The sequence below is a fragment of the Rhyacophila brunnea genome, unplaced genomic scaffold (assembly GCF_057557595.1).
Source record: "Rhyacophila brunnea isolate RB1 unplaced genomic scaffold, BYU_Rbru_1.0 scaffold_3, whole genome shotgun sequence".
Lineage (NCBI taxonomy): Eukaryota > Metazoa > Arthropoda > Insecta > Trichoptera > Rhyacophilidae > Rhyacophila > Rhyacophila brunnea.
Window position 1 is genome coordinate 29,088,440 of NW_028232965.1, and position 26,476 is coordinate 29,114,915.

Sequence of the window (26,476 nt, forward strand, 5' to 3'; positions counted from 1 at the left end):
GCCTTCATCCATCAGTGCATTGATTCAGGCTCATGATATAATATAAATAGATATAATATAATATCACCAATTTTGATAAATACAGTAATTCAAATGACATAAAGGAGTAGAATCAGGCTAGGGAGGCCTTTATCCAGCAGTGGATTGGTTTAGGTCGATGGTGATAAGGACGATAGAAATAGGTATAATATCACAAATTCTTTAAACCTATAGTAGTAGAATCAGGTTGCGGAACCCTTCATCTATCAGTGGATTAATTCAGGCTCATGATATAATATAAATAGATATAATATAATATCACCAATTTTGATAAATACAGCTATTCATATGACAGAAAGGAGTATAATCAGGCTATGGGAGGCCTTTATCCAGCAGTAGATTGGTTCAGCTCGATGATGATAAGGATGATAGAAATAAGTATAATATCACAAATTCGTTAAAACAAACCCTTCATCCAGCAGTGGATTGATGATGATGAAATTCAAGACTATCAAGAATACAATCAACGTAGATAGGCCGTCATCCAGCAGTGGATTTATTAAGGCTCGTGATAATAATGGCATTACAAATATAGATAGGTAGATAGTATAATATCACTGATTTTGATAAATATAATAATTCATGTGTAAGTAAGGAGTATAATAAGGCTGAGGAGGCCTTCATCCAGCAGTGGATAGGTCCAAATTGATGATGATAAGGATGGTAAAAATAGGTAGATATTATACAATATCACAAATTTTGTTAACTATAACAATTCGTATTAAATTATTTCATTGTTTGCAATGGCAACTTAATATGACTATATTGTAATCTATCAAAATTAGTAGCCTAATTATTCAATAAAAAAGAGTTCGTGAACAGCCACAAAGAAGTATTTAAAAAAATCAAATTTGTTATTAATTAATAGAAAACTCATCTTACAATAAAAATGTCTTGATTGAAATTGATTATTTAACATGCTAATAAAAATGTCACATTTTTCGATTGTTTCTGCAAATTCTAAATTTGAATTCTGACACGTCAAATGAACTTGTTATAGGCGAAAACAATTGAAAATCAATCATATATTTCAGTTTGACAGATAAGTGGCAGTGAAATAATTTTATATTATATTTTCGTAATAATTAGTGAGGACATATGTATTTATTTTGTGTTAAAACTCAAGAATACGCCAATGTGCTACTTACAGATTTGAATAATTTTGTGGAATATTAATTTAGATATTTTGCAATATTGATTATATAGAAAGTATTAAACGACATTATAATCAATTTGAGGTACACGGACAGCAAGATGCGAAAATGTATGGTGACGGATGTAAAACGCGATTTAAAAACGATAGTATCTGTGATTGTGTCGAGTTTTATCAGATTGTGACCGATTCAAATGGAAGTAGATTCTTGACTCCAAAAATTTAAGTGAATTCCTTTAATAATCAACAAAGTGGTATTTAAATAAAAAAGTTGACGTATTTTCCAAAATCTCTTAAGATAATAATATATAGAAGATAGGAGATTATTTTAGAAAATATCTACTTGCAAAATTGTGTTGTGTGAATTTTATCAACATGGTTAACATAATATTAGTCATAAATTTAACAATATCGTATTCTTAAATCTTTCTATTAGTGCCATTTAACATAAACACGCGTCAATAACTCTTTTTCATGCATGTAACAACTATTTTCTTTCACAAAAAGCATCTATTATAATATTATGTATTTAAGTTATTTTCGAAAATATAAATATTATTATAAGATTTCAGAGATTTGTCTTTAATGTTTGTTTGGTAACGCAACATTTACTGGAAAAAATGCGACTTTTCAAAGTTGCTGTGGCGGAAATATGTAAGCAATTTGATCTACTTTGGCATTCGTCCAAAATGCTTACAACATTATAATATCTGTCATATGTCACTTTGTGAGAAAAATTTGGTCAGTGTAGTATTTGGTTAGAAAGACTTGTCTTAATGTTGTTTTTATAAATGAGAAAAAGTGTTAAACGATTGATCGCATATTAAGTAGAATGATACATGGGACGGACTAAATGCAATAAAATTACTTTATTATTAATTTAAAGTATTATGGTATATTATTTAAAAATATTTTTTCATAGCTTATAGTTTACATTTTGTTTCATTTTTATTGACATATGACATCTTTCTACCATGTCGACAGACAGTTGACACAATTGAAGTAACTATTGTTGTCCAATGTTAATACTGATACTAACTAATGTTACCAATGCCTAAATCTCCTATATAAAATCCAAAAAAGGACAGAATTTGAGAGAAAAAAATATGTCACCCGTAATTATATGTGTAACATTCAAATGAGACGATCGCAGAATGATTGACTAATATGTATATATTTTTCAAACACAACACAGAAAATTTAATAATAATTGAATTATTTTTGGCATACTCAACGGAAAATTATTGTCATTCCGCCCGCGTACTTGATTGATCTGAGATTACCATAAAAAATAAAATATAAACTTTGTCAATTAAAAATTCTCATAAGCAATACCATATTATCATCTATGTAAGTTTGTGTAAAAAGTGATAAATAATATTATTATAATTACAACTATTCTAATATATATTTTTTTAAATATTTACTTATATCTTTAAATACTTATAATTTTGAATGCAATAACACAATGTTTTCTTTACTATTTCTCCATTATTCAATTATTACTTCCGACGGTGCATAATCAAATGTTTATTTAATTATAGTCTCTTTTTTGTATATGTACCTACTATTAAGTACATAAAATAAAACAGGTAGCATAATCATTATAATGTCATAGAAAAATCTACTAAATATCGTTAATGGCAGATAAGCATCTCTACAAATATGTCATAATGCCATTAATTTTCAGTCAAGCGATAAAAAACAGGAAAACACACACACGCATGTATTGATTACATAATGCATAATATTGTATCATAGATATATGTATATTAATTAACTTCATGATATCATGTTAAGGTTATCAAATTAGTACTTTAGATTTTTAAAACGCTATTGCAGTAATTTTTTTCATTCTGATTTTCACAAAAATTTAAATATTTTGTGTTTAGTTTTGATAAATCATCACGGAAAAAACACAGTTGTTCAGCGTATACAAATTATTAAAATTTATTACAACAATATTGAAACAATTCGAGCTATGTTTCGGGCATTACGTGAAACTAATGGTCAAAATAATCGAGCTATATACAGAGCTTACTAGTCATAACTCGAGTTAAATGGGAATGTTTGTGATGTTAAGAATCCAACGGGTCAAAAAAATAATTATACTGCAGAGAATATCGGTGTTGTGAATCAAAGTGTGGATGAAAATCCAAAACAATTAATTACACGTCGTTCTCAAAAACTAAGACTTTCCAATGGCACTGCATGGAATATTTTTCATAAAGATTTGCATTTGAAGACGTAGAAAATACAGATAACACAATAAATTAAGCCGAATGACCATTTGGTGCGTAAAAATTTTGCTGATTGGAATTTAGAGTAACTTGAGACAGACCCAATATTTCATGAAAAAACCATCTTCAAAAATAAATCTCATATTTGGTTAAATGGCTTCGTAAATAAGTATAATTATTGTCGCATTTATAGTAATGAAAACACTTATGCTTTTTGGAGGACAAATAGGAAAGAAAAGAACAAACAATCCGTCGATACCGGATGATAATTAAAATATAAGAATATACTGTTACCTATATTAATTTTAATCTTTCAAGAAATATTTTAACAACTACGTACCTAACACACGTACTTACGTAACAGGATAAAAGAACGCGCCTCTTTTTCTTTTCACAAACTTTGGTGAATATTAATCTTCTCACTAAAACATGTTTCATTTTTTTTGTTATGGCATTAGTGAACATCTGTGTAGTTTGCGTATTTACTGGTTAGTTATTTTTAATAAAAGTTTCATTTTTAAACAAAAATAGAGCAAAAATAGTTACAGGAATATCAAATACCATTAATAAAATGTTAATATCAATAGTATATAGATTAGCTTTGTACTGTTGTAAATTAGTGGGCTTTTTCGAAGTATCCTTTTTTCCATTCGGCCAGCGTATTACAAAAGATCTACAGAATTCTTCAGAGACATAATTTTATTGTTGTATTAAATATAGATTTATTTATTTCACAATGGAAATATTCGTCATCTTTCCTGTCTCAAAAGCTTCAATCTCATGTCTTTGTTCATTGTGTATGGTCTAAACGTCTACATAATAAAAAAAATAATGTATAAAACCATAAACTTGAATAGGCAAATTCTGATTAAGCTTCTTTTAGTTTTCACACCTAGCTTAATGATAAGCAATTATCAATGTATCACTTCTTATTAACAAATTGTCCAAATCTTTATTAATAACCACTTGCAGCAACGCCATCATTAGATTTGAATTTTACTAGGTGATGAATGGAAGCAATTAAATCAAAATTTTTATTTTTTGCTTTTACAACTACTGGTATGTAAAGTTGTGCATTATGAAATAACACTGTTTGTTTTATTGGCCAAATGCTGTCATTTTTTTTAATGAGATCTTTAGTAAATAGAGATTTAAATAAATTTAAAATTACTCGCTGGTGATAATTTTTTCGTTTTCAAGATATTTAATCTCCATGTAATAATTATTCACTATACCTTTATGTAAGTCATGTAGTAATGACGTTGATGAAAATTTAATGAAAAAATATGAATTGTTGAGATATTTTTTTAATTAGTTTACTTATAATGTGAACCTACATTGTTATCTATTTAACATTCAAATTTTAGTCAGATAAACTCATTATATAGCTTTTACGATCATTATTATTCTTCTTTTATCAAATTTTAATTTAAAATCCATGTGTAAACGATGATTAACATTGATGAATATTTTCACATAAATGTATTTAAATTGGCTTTGATTTAGGTAGTCGTTTTACCTTTTAAAACATAGCTTTATGACGGCATGGATCTCTTTTATCCATGTGAATAAAACTAAAATCTCTTCATAAATAAAATTGCAAACACAACAGACATCCAACACCAAACTGAAAAAAATGCGGATTTGAAAGATTAAACGAAATTTAAAATAATATACAATAATTGTGTATAAATAGTGCTCTCTATAAAAATTATATTCAATGAATCCTGTAAATTGTGAAAAAATATTAAATTATTTTTTCAAGAAGTAGAAAAACTAAATACATGACTAATGATCGATGTAATTATCATCTCGAATGTATACTATGTTGAAGAATTTTTCTAGCTTAAGATTAAATTCAATTTGAACATATCCAATAATATATTTAAAAAAAAACTTGTAATTCCATATAGGCAAAATTCAATTAAAAAATACTATGTTATTTATACGAATACGTCTTCCAATGCAACGTAATAATATTACATAGAATAAACTATACATATTATTATAACTTACTAAAAACTGTGTACACACATATACACTTACATAAATAATAAATGGTGTTTTAAAAAAGAAACAGAGTATTACATAACGCTTCGAAAACAATGCATCGGGGAAAATATTTTTTTTAAACAAAAACGTTTTCAACAGCTGCTACCGAATGAAAATATTTGCATTTATCGGCAGCACCATTTTGTGTAGGATGACAACTTGTACGTTGGTTTCAATAAACAATAAATTTATTTTGTAGATATTCCATCCACTACTGCCACAAATTTATTAACAGACTTTCGCTTAAACTTAAGAAGAAAAGAAAATTATAAAGAATTATACCATTGATATTTTTTTGTGTTCAAGCTGATAGATTATAAAATAAGTTAAATCGACTGAAAGTACTTTATGTAAATTTACGTTAATTTCAAATTTATCTGTGTTTATAAACTACATATTTCTATCCGAGCTTATTCTTATTCTTATCTCTATTAATTTTCTTAGATTTAAATTTAAATATTATTTGTTTAATTTAATAGATTTTGCATCACGATAGAATGATATTAAACTGTTGTCGGAATAAAAAAAAATATTATTGTTTTAAAATATTTCAATGTATCTATAAATAATGACAGTTTTAATAACTTTATTACAATATGAACGTAGTTATTCATTTTTTGTATTGGTTGTATTTATATCGTACCTATATGTACATTAATACCTAAAAATACCAAGAGGTAGATCCCAGATTGCAAAAAAATACAATATAGATATTTATAAAAAAAATTAACAGGTTCTAACAATAATACTTAAGTTTTAAACTCGAAGTTTATTTAATAATTGTAATTATAGCAACTATACATACAAAAGGTTTCGTAAAATTTTACAGTGCAAAATAAATGATGAGTATAAAAACTTTCACAAGATGTTTTTTGCTTTTATAATATCATCGAATATAATACGGATAAGGTAGTATATCTGGGCTCGACTTTAAGTGACTCGGGCGGAAACGAAAAAGAAATAAAACATAGAGTGACAGTGGTCAAATCCACTATGACCAGACTGACACATATACAATGAAGATATCATATTATCTAACGATATAAAAAGATATAGCTGGTTTTCGGTATTTTCTATTTTCATTTATGGGGTGGAATCCTGGACAAAAGGAGTCAAGGAAGAAAATTCTTGACGTTTTCAAACTGTGATGCTGGCAATGGACTTTTGAAGATGTCTTGGATAGAACATAGAGCCATTTCTCAATACTGCATGATTTAATGGCTATTATTAAAACACTGCTCTCTGTATACATAATTTTAGGATTCCTTGGACATACTTTTTGCCGTGACCCAGAAAGTCTTGATTTATTGATTGTTTTAGGGCAATGCACTACGGATAAGTGGCAGAGAATGAATATTTAAACATTGATTCGATGAAGTGACCATTTGAAAAAAATCACTAGCAAACCGATAGCAACTACCACACGACTTGTAGAAGATGATAAGGTTGATTCAGAGTAACGCAGTACTTTTCCCAGAGTAACTACGATCTTTAGAGATAATACGCTTTGGCATTGTTTGTTACTGATTAGAGTAAAATACTTGGTCGCATGGTTATGTATTTAAATTAAACAATAAAAATCATTTGATTACATTATCCACGGGTGTCAATTAACATTCGATGATCTCAAAATACTGACATGTCAAAGTCCCGACATGTTTTTAATCCAACGTCAATTTTGACACAAAATTATAATATAATTTCGATTTAAATTAATAATACTTTACATGGTGATAGAATTAAGTATCATGCAATTTTTTATGAGATTACAGATCATCACCTCAATACTACAACTAGATAACTTGATTTTCACTTTTTTAGAGATGAGCTTTTGAATATGATTCTACAAAATGATAAAACTAGGTAAATTAGAAGTTAATGGGAACTGTACGTATTAATTTTGTGTTTGAAAATATTAGATAACTTCAAAACCATAAATCTATTAAATAAATAAAATAATATATCCACAATATTTTTTCATACAATTGAACATTATTTAATTGTTCCCAATAATTATACAAGCACAATTTTTCTTTTTATTTTAAATAATAATTATAGCCAAGATTTATGTTATACAAGTAAAGTTTACATTTAATTTTCCCAACAATGACCAAATGAAAATTATCTAGTTGTAGTATTGAGGTGACGAGATATATTTTGTGGTTAATTTTTTAAATCAAAATCAAGGAAACCATTTTTCATAGCTTACTTTAATGTAGTTTTACTTCTACCCTTATGTATTTGATATTCTAAATAAAAGAAAAATCACCGTTACAATAAATCCTATAATATCTTATTGCAGGAATATTATTTCTATGTGATTTCCGAGCACAAGAAGTAGAGAAGTCTATTTTTGCCATCTAATCTTAGGAGCTTAAGTAACACGTTATAAAACGTGATAAGCTTAAAAACATATTTCAAGAGCGTTGATCAGGGCACGTATCTGTTATGCGCTACCCAATAGTTAAAGATAACATCTATATAAGATCTACGTAATAGCGGAATCAAAATATTTTTTCGGCATCTTCGTTGGGATTTTCATTGTCATGATTTTGATTGGCGGGATTATGACCTAGACCTCTTCATACACAATTATTCTTCATGGTGGATTAGTGGTAGAAAGTTTGCCGTTGAAGCGGTTAACCACAGTTTTGATTACATATAGCTTTTAGTGTTTGATTAAGAGCAAGAACCTAATATGTTTATCGAATTTTTATGTACACTAAATTCTATAATGATAACGATTAAGTGAATTACTTATATTTTCATTAGCGAAGCAGATAAGGTCCGACAATATTGATATTATATCAGCAGATATTTTACAAGGAAAAATACTTAGCCATTTATTTTACCCATTGGATTATTGCTCTGGATGAAACATGCGAATGAGAATCAACATCTAATTTTTACCAGATACGGGAATTTAACTGGTACTCATGGCATCAGACGCTTCAGTTGCTCTACCAATTTGATGATGAATATTATTATAAAAAAAATTAACTAGGTACCTGAATAATGCTCTTTAACAAAGTGTGGTTAAGATTGGTTGTCGCTTGACTGATAATACAGGCGAGTGCCTGTTAACTGAGTACGCAAGAGAGCGAATAAGCATAGACATCCAAAGAGGTAATACACTCGCTGTTTTAGATACTTTTGAGATATCTGGGGGGCTGGAGGAGATATTTTATTTTCTTTTATTTTATTATCTGCCAATTCATGGTGAAACTGCATTGTTTTGTTATTTAATTTAATAAAACGCATTTTTTTGTAGAACTTATTCCACTTTAAATCAATAAATTAGGACCGATTTCGTCCGCCTCAGAGGAACATTTTATATACCTACTTGGGGAAACCTTGTATATATATGAATAGTTTTATAATTATTAGTTTATTGGTTTATATTATATATTAGTATGTACAAAATTTACTTAATTTTACACCTTTTGTCAATTATTTTGTTTCACTCTTTTATTATTATTATTGTTTCTATATATAGGTAATTTACAATGTAATATTATATGAAACTGTTTGTTTACATTTACAGTAATACAATAAATTACAGTTTTTTTATATGCTTAACTAATTATTATTTATAAAACGTACCTAATCTTTATAATGTAGTATATTATATTGATTTTTTTACAGCTATAATTACATGGTAAAAAGTTAAACTTACGTAATATGGATAAAAAATGGTGAGGAAATCCTGATTAGGGGTAAATCTTATTTAAATTTAATAAAACTATTTGTTATGTCATAGAGCATGCAGGTAAGTTTGAAACAAATTTGCCATACACTTCTAATTACCATATTTTATGTGTCACTTAAATTCCCTGAAAATGTTTTGGCAGTGTCTGTTCTTAACAAGAACAATCTGCTCAACTATCTGGTATTTCTCTTCGAGCTAAGCATTAACCATAATGTCTTATTTTGTATACTAGATTATATCTTTGTGAGGGAAACTTAATGGTAGAATATGCCGCCACAAGAAGGTAGAAATGCAACGGTCTTGATTCCGCTAAAATTTTTCATACAGTATTTAAATTTGCATGTACACATGACTTCATAAACATTGACGAAAGCAAAATTTTCACTTTTCTACTCTACAAATTTATTGAATGAAAAATATGTACTTACCATTATTTGGTATAATATTCAGTCATGAATAAAAAGAAATGTTAATCATTAACAAGTACAAGGGCTTTAGAAATATTATTTTTCTTCGTATCAGAGGCAGTGACGTCCCTAGACAAAATGCCGCCCTTAGGCAGCGCCAAAATGCCGCCCCATTTTTTATACAGTATTTTTATCATCCTTTCATGACACCAATATTTAAGAAATGTGTTGTATGGATACATTACTAACAAAATATATACAACTAAATCCAATTCAAATGTCATCTCTATTTCAATAAACAAAAAATAATAATAATATTTAAAAATACACCTGATAACTGTGATTGGCAAAAGTATTTAGAAAATTTTTAAATTAGGCAAGTATGTACCTACCTATAATTCAAAATCTGCACGTGTCATTGCTGGTCGTCAAGAACGTGATCTCCAAGGACAACGGAAGTAAGCTAGACATCGTGAACCCGACAAAAAATACGGTCCCGTTAAGCCTTGTATGTTAGTTAATACATTTTGTTTCCAACCAGTGAGCTGATTTTTTTAATGGAAAGATATTTCCGTTATTACTATGTTTATATACCTAATGACTCTCCTCGATTTGCCGCCCTTTGAGTAACTGCCGCCCCCAAGCGACGCTCAATCTGCCTACCCCCACGGGACGTCACTGATCAGAGGACAGTTATTTACTATCAAAGCGATATTATGTGCTTTAACCCCTGCTATCCATAACAATTCGGTGAAGTTGCACTTGCACCAATTACCGAGGTTAAAGTAATACTATCGCTTGGTTTAAATTATATGATCGGTGGTAATTTTTGTCGAAATTTGTAAACAGTAGATGGCGTAGTAATTTCTAATTATTAAAAAAAATACAATTGATTTGCTAAATACTTGTAATCGATCCGTTATTACTACGTTTCGTCAGATGTTTTGTTTTTGTTTGTCAGAAGATTTTGTTTAGGTATGTTTCATGGATTTTTCAAAAAATAGGTACGTATTTTCGATAAAAAAATAATCATAAATATAATAAAAAGCAAATCCTATAGATATAAATACCAGGTAAAATCATCTGGACGTACATATTTATTATTATTATTATTTCCTTTTAGTACTACAACAGGCCATGAGTCCCAATGACAGTAGTGTAGTGAAACGGTAAGGTAATTATAAATAGAAGTAAAAAAATCTCAAAAACCCAGGAAATATCATATAAATAATATTTTATTGTATCCCGGGGAATCAAACCATGAGCCCCTGGACGAAAGCCCAGCACTTTACGCACTGAATTACGTGGGTAGATTATAAGTATGTAACTACATTGTTATTTCAATTCTTTAAACTAATATACCATCATAATAAAGACGAGAGGTAATATATTATTACCTAGGCGGCTCTCGTGGTGCAGAGGGTAAGTTGCTGGCCTTCCATCCGGGTGCTCTGGGTTCAATCCTGATGAGGACACAATGTATTTATGTAATTTTCTCAAAGTCTGAATGTCTGTGACTTTTCAAAATTACTAACAAACACCTTGTACGAAAAAGCAAGGCCATGGTTAATTATAATTAAAATTTGTATATTATGTACCTATTATATCTATTAGATCTCATGACTCAGATAGATGTGTTATCATTATTTTTATGGTTGTCAGAATGAGGACCCAAAAACGAGTTGAACGAGTATCCTAAAATCATCCATCATCATCAAATCATCGATCCAAAAAGTAGATACACTAAAAATAAAAAAACCGCCCTTTTATGTAGGAACATAGAATTATGAAATAATTCTTTTTATAAAACATAAAAAAAATTTAAGCCCACGTCATAATTTTATTAAGTAATATTATACAAGCATACTAAATATTTAATTTACAAATTTGTAAAGAAATGACTGACTTAAAGAAACCTCAGGATTAAATCATAAATAAACCGATGCTAAATGACTAAATAATTATAGAGCTAAAAGTATTTCTAAGAACCCTTAAAGCTACGTTCCTAACACTTCTAACATACTTAACCACTTAATCCAGTATTTTATTAGGAATCTAGGCGTCGGGTACCTACCTTCTGAGGATAATTAATTGGTAACTGAATGAAATGGTTAGCTCTAGGTTCTCAATGTGATATTGGATAGTGTTAGACATTAAATACGATTGCGTGACCTAAGGTATATATTCATATTTAATTACGGCTGCTTAATTCAAAGAGACTCTTTAATTACGTTTATATTACAAGTAAATCCAAAATTAATCTTGTTTTCAATCTAGGCATAATATTATGTTTGTTGCTATAATAGGTAATATATGTGTGTTAATTATCTAGTAGTAAAAAATAAATTAAATTTTACATGATAACAAAATATTATCCAACCACATATATTATAAAACAGTAAATTATCTTTGAACTGTCAAAACCTACGATGTGACATAATTAATTAAAATTTTATAGAAATAAATAAATGCTGGTTGTTGTAAAAATAAAGAAATCAAGGTAAACTTTTGTGTACATTTCTGAATGATTTGATGTATCTAAATAACATATATGGAGGGGGAGGCTCTTCATCATCAAGTATTTGTAATAGAGCCAAGTACTGGCTACGCACCATTAGAGATATTGTATTAGGGTGCCTTAAACTGAGGTGTATTACATTGGATTTAAAGTTGGTGGTATATAGATCATTGATGGTTTTACTAAATCATATGGTCTAACATAAATGAACAGAAATTATTTAAAAGAAAACACTTTAACAAAAGTGCCACACGACGATCTGTTATATTATATAAGTATTGGGGAAAAAAAATATTAAAAGATCTAAAATTAATTAAAAACTCAATCAAACTATTATTAAATGCTAATAACTTAATATGTAATACGCTAAAATTTTACACAATATTTATTGGAAACACATTGATATTGATCATAATATTATGTTGGTTAGCGATGAATAATATGGACAGTATTATTATGTTTGAATAGTATAGTTAAGTAAGCATTAAAGGAAGTTGAATTAATAACAAATTATAGACTCAACGGTTTACTATCACGAGTATCACCACAATATGATATAACGATTAAAAATACATTTGATATACTATACACCCACAAATTATATAATTAATTATTATTATAATATATTACAAATAACTGTATGTTGTATCCGTTAAATATTGTACATATGATATTATTAATAATTAATATTGATTTAATCAAACAGTATTCTAAAGGCATTTCTAGTTTAGATATCACAAAAACAGCAATTATTTTAGCCGTCTCAACCCATTTTTGCTAATCACAATGTTGTTATGTTATCAGTTATTATTATCGAAATGAATGTTTAGTTCTTTTTTATTAATCGATAAATATTTCAAATCATTGAATTTGTACAACAAGCATATCCAATGAAATATGTAGAAACAATTTAGATTTGTGCTTCTGAATCTAAGAAATTAAAGCAAAAAAACTATTTACTATGTACATACATCTATAATGTGTTCATATATTGTATGGCACTAACATGAACATTTTCCTGCCGCGAACAATTTGCCGTAGACGATAAAAATATATATTAATTTAATTCCAAGATTTGAACCATTTCGTCTATCCAAAAAAAAGTATCTATTTAATTATTTTTTTCCATTTTTTGGAACACAAAGTGATCAGTATGCACACAACTATTATTGTTTGATTAACATTTATTATATTGAAATGAATAATATACAACATTTAAGGATTTAGCATTTTTTTATTTGATATACACAAATCTTGGTAATACATCCGAAAAATATAAAGTTTTGTCACGAATGGGACTTGAATCCATAACTATCGCATTTCGGGCACTATTCGTTCTCTATCTCTATTTTTTAACTACTGAATCCATTAACCATAAAATAAACCTGAATAATAAACCACTGATGTGTTATTTTCAAATTACGTTAGTAAATTGTTGAACCATTTATTGTAATTTTAATTTTAATTTAAGGTAAATTTAAACAATAAGTTAATACTGATTCTTATAGTTTATTCAAATTAAACCAAATTTTCATTTAAATGATTTCAAATAATTTAATAGTATATAATTTTCCATTCTTCATTTCATACATTTTTTTCGTAACACATCATAAACTTGCAATTATCTACAGTGCTCAATTGTCCGGAAAATATATACTATATAGTTTCTCATTTATTTTTATGTTTTTTTTATATGTCATTGTCTACCATAAAATATCTTAAATAAATATGATATGACTTCATTTATTTAACGCATTAGGTATATTGTCATGTATATTTATGGGTAGGAATTAATTTCGATCATATTACAGCTATTTCATATTTTAAGCGCAACATAAATAAATACAAAGACGATACAAAACTTAACGTCAATAAAATCGCATATAATAATATGTAGCTGCATTTTTGCTATAATGTCATATCGTCTTAATGTGTGAATACATATTTACGACTTAACGATACTCTGAAACATTATATAAATATTCTGAGTGCGTCATAAATATGTGGATGAGAAGCTTTTAAAGTATGCAATAAAAACGTTTTATTATAATTTATGACAAAGCTTATAAAAGCTTTTCGTTTTATAGGAGCTTACCTGAAACGGTATCGCGAACAATCCAATAACAATATCCGCCAAAGCCAGATTAGCGATGAAACAATTCGTGACGTTTTGCATGCGGCGCGACGTGGCCACAATCCACATGACGAGTGAATTTCCCACGACGGCGACCACGGATATGCTACCGTAGAAAAACGAGAGCAGCAGTATAAGTCCGGCTGGGACGTCGTACAAGGTCTCTGAAAAGAAGAAACCGAGCATACAAAATAAATTCTGGTAGCCTGCCAACCATAAATAATAACATCATCTGAATGGGCCGAAATGTCATAGGCAAAACTAGAATATTAAAATTGAATTGCGTGAATATTAATTAGTGTACTAGGATAATTTGTTAAAAATTCATGTATCGTTTTATTATACAAGAATATTATAGCATATTGTTTTAACTTACAACATTTCACTAATAAATGAATATCCAGATGAATACAAGACGTAGGTATACGAATATCATCATATGCCATCTGGATATTGGATATTTCCAACATCATGCAATTTGATGCTTCTGGACTATTTCCTGAGAGACTACATGAAATCACCGGTTTATGCATATAAACCAGCAATAATTGACGCCTTAAAAGCTAACATTGTTTATGTTAACCATGATATTCGACACACATTGCTCGAAAAAATGGCCCTAAATTAAAGGTCCTGAATTCATCAAAAACAGCCGCGGCGGACATATCAATTAAATCATTTTCAAATGTTAATACTAGTAGTGTGTATGTACTGATTTGAATAAAAAAACAGTAAATTTATTTTTTTGTGTTATTTTTTACAATTCTAAGTTTTATCGCGCTAAAAACACCTTTATAAATTTGTATTTGTGTACAAATATTTGTTTATAAAATAAAATATAGTAGTTTATACTAGGTATACTATATTTTCAAAAAGTACTTATATTACACGTCTTGTATCTAATAATCTATAAAATATTTAAAAGTCAAAAAGTCCTAAAAGTATCTAAGCTAGTAATTGTCGTGACTCATGACTTATTTATATTTTTATATGATATCTGATTTTAAGTGAAATATCTATATAACGGAGTGATATTTGAAGCAAACTAAAAAAGTCAAAATATAAGTAGGCATAAAAAAACTTGTATACAAATCATTATAAAGTACTATTGTATATAGAAAAACAACACATAAGTAATTATTTCTATATCAAATATGAAACTATTTTTAAAATATAATTACAAACCTTGGTATGAGTTTGTGTCCAATGATGATCCATTAACGTTATTTGAAGTTGTGTTTGCGTAAGACCCATTGATATTGTCAAAGACGGAGTACAAAGTTGAAGTCTCCCCGTAAAAAATGTTCCAGTTCATTGTTGTTGTTGTCGCCATTTTCTGTAAAAAAAAATATCAAAGAAATCCCTTTTAGTTTCATGTTAAACAAAATATAACTTCTATCGGCTGTTTTGTATTTTCAAGTAACAAAAATAACGTCAAATTAATGTAACAGCATAAAAAAATACAGATGTAAATTAAATATCAACATAATTGTGAATCGAAAGAAAATCCATTTTTGATTGACATTTTTAAGACAGAATAATATTTGTAGTGCACAATATCATATTTTTTAGATGTGGTGTTACAATTGTGTAAATATTAATAAATATTTGTGGTGGTTATCGATTTTAATTTATAAACTGTATCAAACGAGTTTGCAGGTAGTTTAGATCAGTGTTTCCCAACGGTCGTCCCGTAATAATTGTCGCCCATTTTAATACAATATATTATGCAAATATCTTCATTAAAAGTATGCATAAATTTAATTTTAAATACTTTGGGGTAGTAGCATATAAGTGAAAAATATATAAGAAGGTTTCCATTTTTTCAATAAATTTTAATTGCTGCTGACGTCAACCGGACAGTAATTTTAAATATAACAAGTCAACTTAATCGATATCACCTTAAAAATGAGCACCCTTGTAAAGGCGATCTATGGATTATTCCCTCCAAGGAAGACATGCGCATTTAATACTGCAAAAAATGGAAACCTAATTGAGTTGTCTTCTGATACCACTCTAGTGCCCAAACATAAAATACAATCATTGTCTCAATTTTGGATATAACCGAAGTAGATTATTCATTTGCTAATAACAAAGCAATTAAATTATTGTCAGCGTTTTCGACTACCTATTTATGTGAGAAGGGTTTTTCGTATATGTATATTTAAAAAAATAAAAAAGAAAACCCGAATGAATGTCAACGCAGTACTTCGTCTGTAAGAAATAACACTGAAACAACAGTTATAAATGAATAAATTATTGTTGGATGCAAAATTAGATTTTGCACTATTTTTTAAAAACTAATTATTCCTTTCTGCAAATTCTATTTCTATTATTATCAATTTCTTTACTCTAAATATAATAATATATACTATATTATGTTTCTATTTCTATCAATTATTTTCATGGAATATCATTCAAATTTATATATTTTTTCGATTAGCCATCTGCAAAATATGTCATATATTTTCACCAGTTCACAGATACAAAATTGTTGAAAAACAATGGTTTGGAATAGTTTATATAAAATACCGTTAATACTTTTAAATAAATAGTAATTTAAAAAAAAATCTTATTTTCTGTTATTTTTGACGTAAAAAAATTATTTTGCTATACACATTCTATGGAAAATATAATCGACATATTTTTAATGTATAAAAACTATTTTTAACAATATATTAGTATTTTTATCTAATTCAATGCTTCAAAGAAAAAAAATATTTTTATTAATTTATTTATGTACAAAAACTCATTTTTATCAAAAGATATAAAATCAGATTCTTTAGGCTATTTATTCAACGAGTCTAAGTAAGAAACAGTTGTAGTGATTGTATTTGATCTAAAAATATAGGTACGTTTTGTTCAATAATATCAACGGACAAAGTACCTATTCGATGGTTTTAAGATTTATTAAAAAAAGGTCATTTGTCTTCACTTTATAAATGAATTGACGGTAGTTGATAATGATGATCAATTGCATACACCGACATATGTAGCCTATATCAACAAAATATGAAAATATTTCACTCCTGATATTTTCAAAAAAGGTAAGATTTTTATAAAACTTTTTCAGTTATTACTAGACGAAAACATTATAAAGAACTTTACCACCACATCACGCGTTCGTGAAAGTACGCTTAATGGCTTTTCCATATAACCTCGGTAAGCTTTTTTTGTTTGAAGTTTGTTTGGCTTTAAGGGCCAGTATTGCAAATTATTTTTTTTACGAGAAATCAATGCCTTCACAGATTTGATTCGATTGAATTGAAAAATCAAAAAAACATACACTGTGAAAATAATATTTATTTATTTTACATCATATTTATTTCCCTTTTTATTAAATATTTGGTCTAAAATCCGTCAATACGGTGTAAGCCTTAACTGAGGCGCGTACACAAAAAATAGGGGGTTCCATTTGAAAAAATATCTATAATTAGATTTTTCAAGGCGGCAGAGGGGCACGGTTAACAAAATCTAGCAGATAGCTTCCGACTTCCGAATTTACCCCTGATACAACTCAAAGCTTTTCGCCTCTTTAAATGAAGACTATCGCAATTTTCGGGATATATTCTTCATACCCGCAAACACGCAAAAAAAGAACTAAAATTCTATTTATGTAAATAATTTGTTTTTTAGTTACTGAGGGGGGAGGGGTCCGGACCCGAAAACTTCCCCCTTATGTGCGCGCCTGCTGCCATTGGATGACAATTTAAATATTTTTGACGAAAAATACAAATATTCGTTTAACCCAATAAGTCCATGTGTTGGTTTCTAATAACATGTACCTAAATTTTTCAGACATGGGATTTGGACCGACAACCGATGGTTTCAGAAGCAGATATTCTCCCATTTTGTGTAAATTATTTAGTCATAAAAATATTTTTAATTTGTATTACGTATAATAACTATTTAGATAATAAATAACGTATCACTTGAATCTCCTTATAGATCCAGTTTAATAACGACATTCGAAATAATAAAATTTAATAATAATTGTAAATATAATTACACACATCTAAATGTTTTTAATATATTAAGAAAAATAATATTTTTCAATGAAATAGTGTTTATATAAAATTATGCTGCAAACAACTTTTGATATTTTTAGTTTTAGCTTAGTATCAGAAATCACTTAGGTAATATTAATTTGGTATACCCAATTAAATATATGAAGTTGTTTACGTGTATAATATTAGATTTTCGTAATCCAAAACTTTCTTGCTTGTTTAGTAAATCTGAAATAGGCACTTATATTTTCTGTACAAAAATTATTCTGTAATTATGTTAATGTTTTTAGCTTACACACACCGATTAGATAATTATTATAAGGACTGTATCAGTTTTTTAACATAACAACATTTAGTATATAAATAACATCCCCAGCATTTTTTTAATTTTACTAACAATAATATTAAGCGAAAAAATTTTTTTTAGCTAAGCTTATATACCAAATGTCATATTAGAATCTGAAACAACACCCTGACAGGTATTTGAAGAGGGTTAAAATTGATCATATCAAAAATGTGGTTGTCATTGATTCTTATAACCATGCTATATATTGGTCCAGTGCATAAGGCACTGGGATCTCGGCCGGCGGCTCCGAGTTCGATTTCCAGCGAGGTCACAACATTTGATTTTCTCACAGCCTGGATGTTTATGTGATCGTTTCGCTTCTACTACCGCACTACTGTTTTACTTCACTACTATCATTAGATCGTATGGCCTGTTGCAGTATTATAAATTTTAAAAAAACTTATAATATTTAATGCAGTGCTGCCTTAAATATTTTCTAAAATTGGGTACCTATGTATGCAGTTGGCCGTATCGTTGTCTTAGGAATAAATTACCATATAATATTGAGATAAAATAATTGATGTTTAAATAAACACTTAAAATACCATAATACAATGGAGAGACCTAATAAAATGACTATGTAAGTAAATAACAAATACAATCATATTATATATATTATATACCTATGTATTTCTGGTTACTAAATTAATGCTCTTATTTAATCTAATAAAATTATAATATTACTGTCTACAATGCTTCACTAACAATACGTTATTTTCTATCTCAATAGTCAATACTATACGAACATATTATTATCTTATCGTCCATATAGCGCACTGTGAGCTGTGCTACGATAAAATGTAATACGTACGATTTACATGTTAAATATATTTTTATCTTTCAGTGTAAATTAAATAGTTTTTTATTTGAATAATTTCATATATATTCATAATATGCTATGTAATAATGATTATCATATTAAAAATACTCTATGTATATTTAACGTAGAAAATAATGTTTGGTATTATACAAAGTATCCAGTGAAATATTTATTGTGGGTGAAGACGTGAAAATTAAATTTCGCTTAAGAACAAATCATTGCCTTCTGCAGTTTGGGTTGGAGTCATCAGTTTTTATAACATCCGTTATGTCTAAAATTCTTGTTAAACGATTGTTGCCACTAATGAAGTTACAACTAAGTATTGTGATTCCAAAAAATATATTAATATGAATACACAATTATAATGTATATTATCTCGCATTGAAAAAGTAGTGAGTATTTTACGTAATATACTTATAGAGGTAAATAAGACAAAGATTTTCCAATTTCAAAACAATGTCATGTTAGATAGACAAAACTGGCACTGATCATTACGATTACATTATGTATGAAAGGTAAATTATATTTACACAGATATATTTAAATATTAAATATCATTGCTTTTACCAAGAATTAATTGGTAACATCATTAGGATTACCTGTGGGTCTATTCTATACTTATCGACCGCTAAAGTGATAAAGTGGTAGATATTATTAAGCTTAGGGTAGGTTTGTATCAAAGTATTATCACTTATTGTAACAATTACAATAAGTTGACTAAGTTGCAATAAGTGCTATATTTTAACAGCAGCAAGAGAGGTGCTGTTAAAATGTAGCGCTTATTGTAACAATTACATCCAACGTATTGTAAATGTTACAATAAGTGCTAATAATTTGATACAAACCTACCCTAAGTTTGATAGTATTTATCACTTTACCACTTCAGCGGTCGATAAGTATAGAATAGACCCACTGTTATATTTAATAACCCACTGCTAACCCAGATGATTTTTTTGCAGATTTAAAAAAAAATAGGTTTTATTTTAAGTAATTTGTCATTTAAATGGCCAAAATAGCGTACACTCAAAGATTCAAATTTTAATTTGATATTATATTTTGGCATTGAATACTAGGAAATTTATATTTCTAAGCCAAAGCTTGACTTACGGTTTCATGCATCTGCTAATGAGATTTTCTACCAAAATAGACTGAACCATGTTTACGAAACTAGTATTAGATGTGGATGTTATGTTTTTGGTTTTAATTTATAATAATTATCACATTTTACCGAGCTTTAAATGTATATAAATCAGGCAATTCATGTATTATGTATACTAAAAACCAAATCATTATAATATTATAATTGTACAACACCCGAAATTTAATAGTTATGGGTTCAGGTCACATTCGGTGCATAAAAAAACTACATATTTATGTTTCTATTGTTTTATGAAAAACTGTGTATATGATAAATATTGCAAAAAAATATTACAGTGATCAAACAATACACAGACCATATTTAATAGGTTAACCGCATAAAATACAACACCATGAAACACCACACCAGATTCTGTCCTAATATGAGAAAAAAATATAACAAAACATTCAATTATAACCCAAGTATCAATTCCAGTGAATAGTTATTTTTTATTTGTAATAATATAAGTCTGACCAGCTTTGAAAGTGGCCGATCTTTTGCAAAGGGATGCACTTGGCCAAAATTGGACACACTCATCTATAAAGTAGAAGTCTTTTTTGTTATTATTAGCGGTCTTGACGTGGATTCTGTAACTACGGGTTCGCTATTGTACATTATTGTATTATAATAATTCCTAATTTCATTTTTTATCAAATTAATCAAGATCTGGTATCGCTTACCGTATATAGATTTCATAGAAAAACCATTTTAAAAGAGGCTATATAAAGTTCTACCGAGTACCCATTATTTGTGATCATATATTGATTATTGTACATTATTCAAAATTACCTGTGGCTTAAGTCTATGAATGGCTTCTTAGTCATACTCATTGATAATACACCTAATTCAAAAAGTTATTCGTTGAATAATATATCTCTTTGACTAGAGATTTACACTCTATCAATATTCACATTTTCATTACACACAAAGTTTAAATTTTAGGAATACTTGCTAGTCTGCATCAGTCACATGGCTTGGTAAGCCAATACAACATTACAAATATTTAGAAAAATTTAGAGTACATGTCAAAAAAGGTTGAGAAATCCTGATATATACAGTTTTTTTTATCTCATTCTGAATCTAATAAGTATTATACGAACTAATTTATATGCATATTTAATATTTGTTTCAATAAAAATACATTTTTGCCCAACTAAAACATGCATTTGCAGTTTGTGTGTGCATAATGATTAAAAATGAATCCACAAACATAAATATAACACACTCGCTTTTTTAATGAATAAGAATTGTATTGATAGCATACTCAGAATATGTGATATTAATAATTTTCCATCCAGCAACATAATAATATTCCATAACTTATTCAACTATTTGAACTACCGGAAGAATTTGATAATCGCTTATAATCGTTCAGGTCTATAACCCATTTAATATATAAGTGCTTATCGAATATATCATGATATGATGTAAGGTTTAAGATATATGTAAATTACCATCCGGATAATAATATTATGTACTTATGTCATGAATTAATACACCCACCAGTACGTTCGTCAAATCATCAATCAATCGTTATCTAAAATTACATACCTAATGGCGAATACTGGAATTTTTAAAAAATAGCAATCTGTTATATCGATTGGTTTATGAGTCACTCACATAGGTAAATAATTAAACACCTCTGTATATATTATATAATAATAATAATAATAAACTCTATAATGGTATCGGTTCAAAAAAATCAGTCACATAACAAAGCAATCACATTCATTTTATAATAAGTGTAAACCCTATGTTCGATTCCCGATAGGACACAATATATTTATGTGATTTTCTCAAAGTCTGGGTATATAATATGATTGTTCAAAATTAATAACAACCACCGTGTACGAAAAAGCAAGGACAATGGTTATTAATAATTTTAAAAAATATCATGGAATCTGTTCACAAAAATCAGTCAGATAACCATGTTATCACATTTATTTTATGATAAGTGTTCGGGATATTGGGGTAAGTAAAAAAATGTGTAGATGCTCATCATAATAATATGCTCAACTTTATTTTAGACATATACACATGGATCATTGATTTGTGGTCAAATCAGATACGGTATAGACTTTAAAGTTAGTTTTAAACAAATGATTGTCCTAGATCCTTAAAAATTTGGGTTAAAACAGTTAATTTGGGTTAAAACAGGTTATACATTTGTATAATAATTATGTATTAATGAACATGTATTTTGGTCTGGACTATGCATTAGGTACATTAAGAATTTGCAAAGCGGGTGCCAGTGAACATTTTATTCGCTAAAGAGGGCGCCAATGCCAATTTTTTTGAGAAAAAAGTGCCAGACAAGGTAAAAAATGAAACCATTTGATATTGAGAACACTACAATCCTTTATTTTTTTTCATTCAATCTTATAAATTCTGATAAAAAGTCATATTCTCGTATATATTTATTCCGTGTACACTAATTTTGGTCAGTTATTTACATTTGAAAATTTCAATGGACATATTAATTATTGTAAGTAAGCTTTTTGTTTCGTACACTCCGTAGTACCTGATCTCTGTTTTAGCTGCTTACCGCTAAAGTATTCATAAAAATACTGCATGTTTATATAATATACACTATTTTATGAAACAGATTACAATTTATCTTTATATTACAGACTTTGATTAGAGCTTTACCCGATATATGCATTACTTACTTCGTAGTAGATAAATTATTGCGGTTAAGCATTTTCATCGTGATGATTAACTACGGGGACCCTTTTAGAATGGGCAAGGGTAAGATGAATAAGATATATATGTATATGAAGGGTGGTCTAGTAAACTCTAATACAATGCCAAAAATAGTATACGTAGCACTAGATTATAAATTTTCTTTGTATTGACTCGATATCATGTTTTATATGTAATGAATTCTATTTGATTTCCGGTAAAGTTTGAAACTTATTATTACCAATGGGTTACTCCAGCAAAATAAATACCACATAGGTATAAAAAAATTAAATGAAAGTCACTATGTAGAATGTAGTTTTATAAAATAATTTGTAAGAAACAGTACTTAGGTTGGTTTGTCCCGCAAGAAAAACCAAACTGGTTCAAATCATTATGCGCCAATCCAAATCTTTAGTAGACTGTTTGGTTGTTTCTTGCGGGAATGCATTAATGAACACTTTTACTGATACCTTTGTAAGTATCAAAAATTAATATTTTTAAAAAATGTTTCTAAAACTCCAATACTTTTTGTCAAATGTCAATTTACTTGACGTTTCCAACTTCAACCAACTCTCTAATCAAAATACGAGCAATCTCGGTGTCTACGAGAATTAATACCTTTGAATGAATTTTATTGTCATATTAATTACATTAATAATTAAACTTTAAATATCATGTTACATTAGTACCTTGTTTATTCTTAAGACGATGTTTTTAAATTTGAAAGTTTTAAATAAATTGGTAAAAACCCATAACATAATGACAAAACCTGAAATATCAGCATGAGAGGTTTGAATGGTTATACTAAATATCAATGACTAAATATTGCGAAATATATTGTTTTATGTATTAGTATTTAATGGATTTGTTATTACAAAACGCTCGTTAAGAAACGTTAATAAAAGATTTGTATGGTTGTCATATTTTCTAGGATTTTTGTACTTATTTTTTCAACATAATAATATGTCATATTATTATGTTTGTTTGTTTAATGTTGAAAAAATATTGATTTTATTTCTTAAATATGTAAGCTGATAAACAAAAATTTGATTGGATTAGATGTGAGAAATGCCACGCTCCAAAATATTATGTATTATTTTTGCTATATATTTAGTATTGATAACTAATATTTACATATAAAATATGACTGTTGACTATTTGATTTGACATATTCATATTTTCAAAAAGAATTGATTAAAGTAAAAGCAATAATTCTTGGTCAAAGATTGGTGAGATTGACTTGAACTTTGCTCATAAAAAAAACAAGAATGAAATTATGAGATAAGTTAGAACAAAATACCGTTTCACATTCGAGCACCCCGTTGATCTCATCACTAATGGATAAAATTGATTCCTCAAGTATCTAGTGAACACATAAATGTGAAGGTCTAAAATATTAATTTAAACGACTGATAATAATATATGGATGCTAAAAAGGCTCTGTTTAGCATCTCGCTTTTTTTTTTTTAATTAAACTCTTTAATCATAATAAAATATTGTATACTTATATGTTACGTATATTATGCTAATTGTGGCTGCTGTTTTCGGTTGTTTCGAACAACAAAATTTCATTTCAACGCTCTTCCCTTAAGGGGACGCTCTACAGAAATGCCCTTGAGAATTGAAAATATGATATTTTTAAATGTGGTCCAAAATAGCTGGTCTATTAGTAATATTAAAAAGTCGCGGCCGATACGTGGGTCAAAAGTAATGGTCAATAAATTTAATTTAAAACAAACAAACTCGCTTCAGCTTAGTGAGTATGGGGTGACCAAAAAATAATATCTTTTAATATACTTAAATGTTACTAAATTCAATATGTTAATCAGCTTTTTGGTGGGAAGTATTGCAACCAATATGGTGGATATTGTGACGTTTTTAAACTTAGAGTTTAGTTTAGTAGTTTAGAAACTTAGAAATAGATTAATAACTTTTTAACCTGAAATTGTACGTGAACTAAACATACGAAGGATTTTGAAACACATTATCTACCTACATTTTTATTTCATGTGCTATCCAAAACATAATTAATGAATAGTATTTATTTTTAATGTGTAAGACCTACATAATTATTATAAAAAATAGGTAAGTATTGTTTAATTCTAATGCATATTTAAAAAAACGTACAATATATCTAGTGATGTACCCGAGTTTAGAGACACTTTTACAAACTTGTAACGCAATTACTTTTATAATATAATATGTACTAGTGAAACAATAGGTAGGTACCATTATTGTATTTTGTTGCTTGAGTAAAGCCAATGGATGAAATAATTTATAACGCCTAAAAATAAATATTATCGTATAGGCACCCCATATACTGATATTATTTTTCACATTGTTTTCATTCCGCCGGCTGGCGAGAGCGTTCACGGCACCTAATAAATCATTGCAAAGAATTGCTCTAGGGACAATAATTATTATTATATTTTTAAAATAAAATCTTCGATGACCAGGTGTTTTGTTGTAAATTTGATTTAAAATGACGTGGTGCTCGCTCTGTGGACTATCTTCGACTGAAATATGAATCACACTGGCTGCTGTTCTACTCACTCTTAACACAGATATTACAAATTTAAGTTTCTAAATATATTATGACGTCACTTCTCTCAATTTGTTCTGAACCTTAATATAAAAAAAAATCTCAATGTGGAACTGAAAATAAGAGTACCTAGCTGTGATTTAAGGGCCCACATGCCCAACGGAGGTGAAAATGGAGATTTGGTACTGTTCGGAGATTTTAGAGTATTTTCAAAGCATTAGCCTAAACATTCCTTAAACGTTGTAGATAATCTATTTATATAATTTTGAACTCTTATTATCCTTTATATCTATATTAAACATTTGATGACTGCATAAAATATTTTTTACCATGTTTTCATTAGCTCGTATTCTTGTTTGTCCAAGATTTGTATTGGACGATTGAAGATTTTTAACTAATTTTCCTACTAGCTAGACATTTGAAACTTTTAGAATACATCAGAACACGACAACAATGCATTATTTTAATACTTTTAGCCATCGTTAAGCAGAATTGAATTCATTTTCAGTTAATTCTGTTTTGTATGGAAAGTTATTTCGGAAAAAAATCATAAAAGTAAAACACTATTATTGGTTGCTAAGGGAGTCCTAGCAACTAAATTATAAATATATACGTGCGTTACTATGAAAATCAATAAAATATGAAATGGCAAAATGACATTTCAGTATTCTATATTTATTCAGTATTTC

At 28.1% G+C, this 26,476-nt stretch overlaps 1 protein-coding gene across 1 annotated transcript in view; it reads right to left on the bottom strand.

The window, feature by feature from the left end:
• Positions 1 to 26,476, bottom strand: part of LOC147068189 (RYamide receptor-like) — an 88,642-nt gene that overhangs the window by 26,607 nt on the left and 35,559 nt on the right. Inside the window, exons 2-3 of the mRNA XM_085952149.1 lie at positions 15,438 to 15,588; positions 14,214 to 14,416 (exon numbers count right to left, since the gene is read on the bottom strand). Coding sequence (XP_085808275.1) covers positions 14,214 to 14,416; positions 15,438 to 15,585 — 351 coding nt within the window. The 5' untranslated portion in view covers positions 15,586 to 15,588. The remainder of the gene's footprint in view (positions 1 to 14,213; positions 14,417 to 15,437; positions 15,589 to 26,476) is intronic.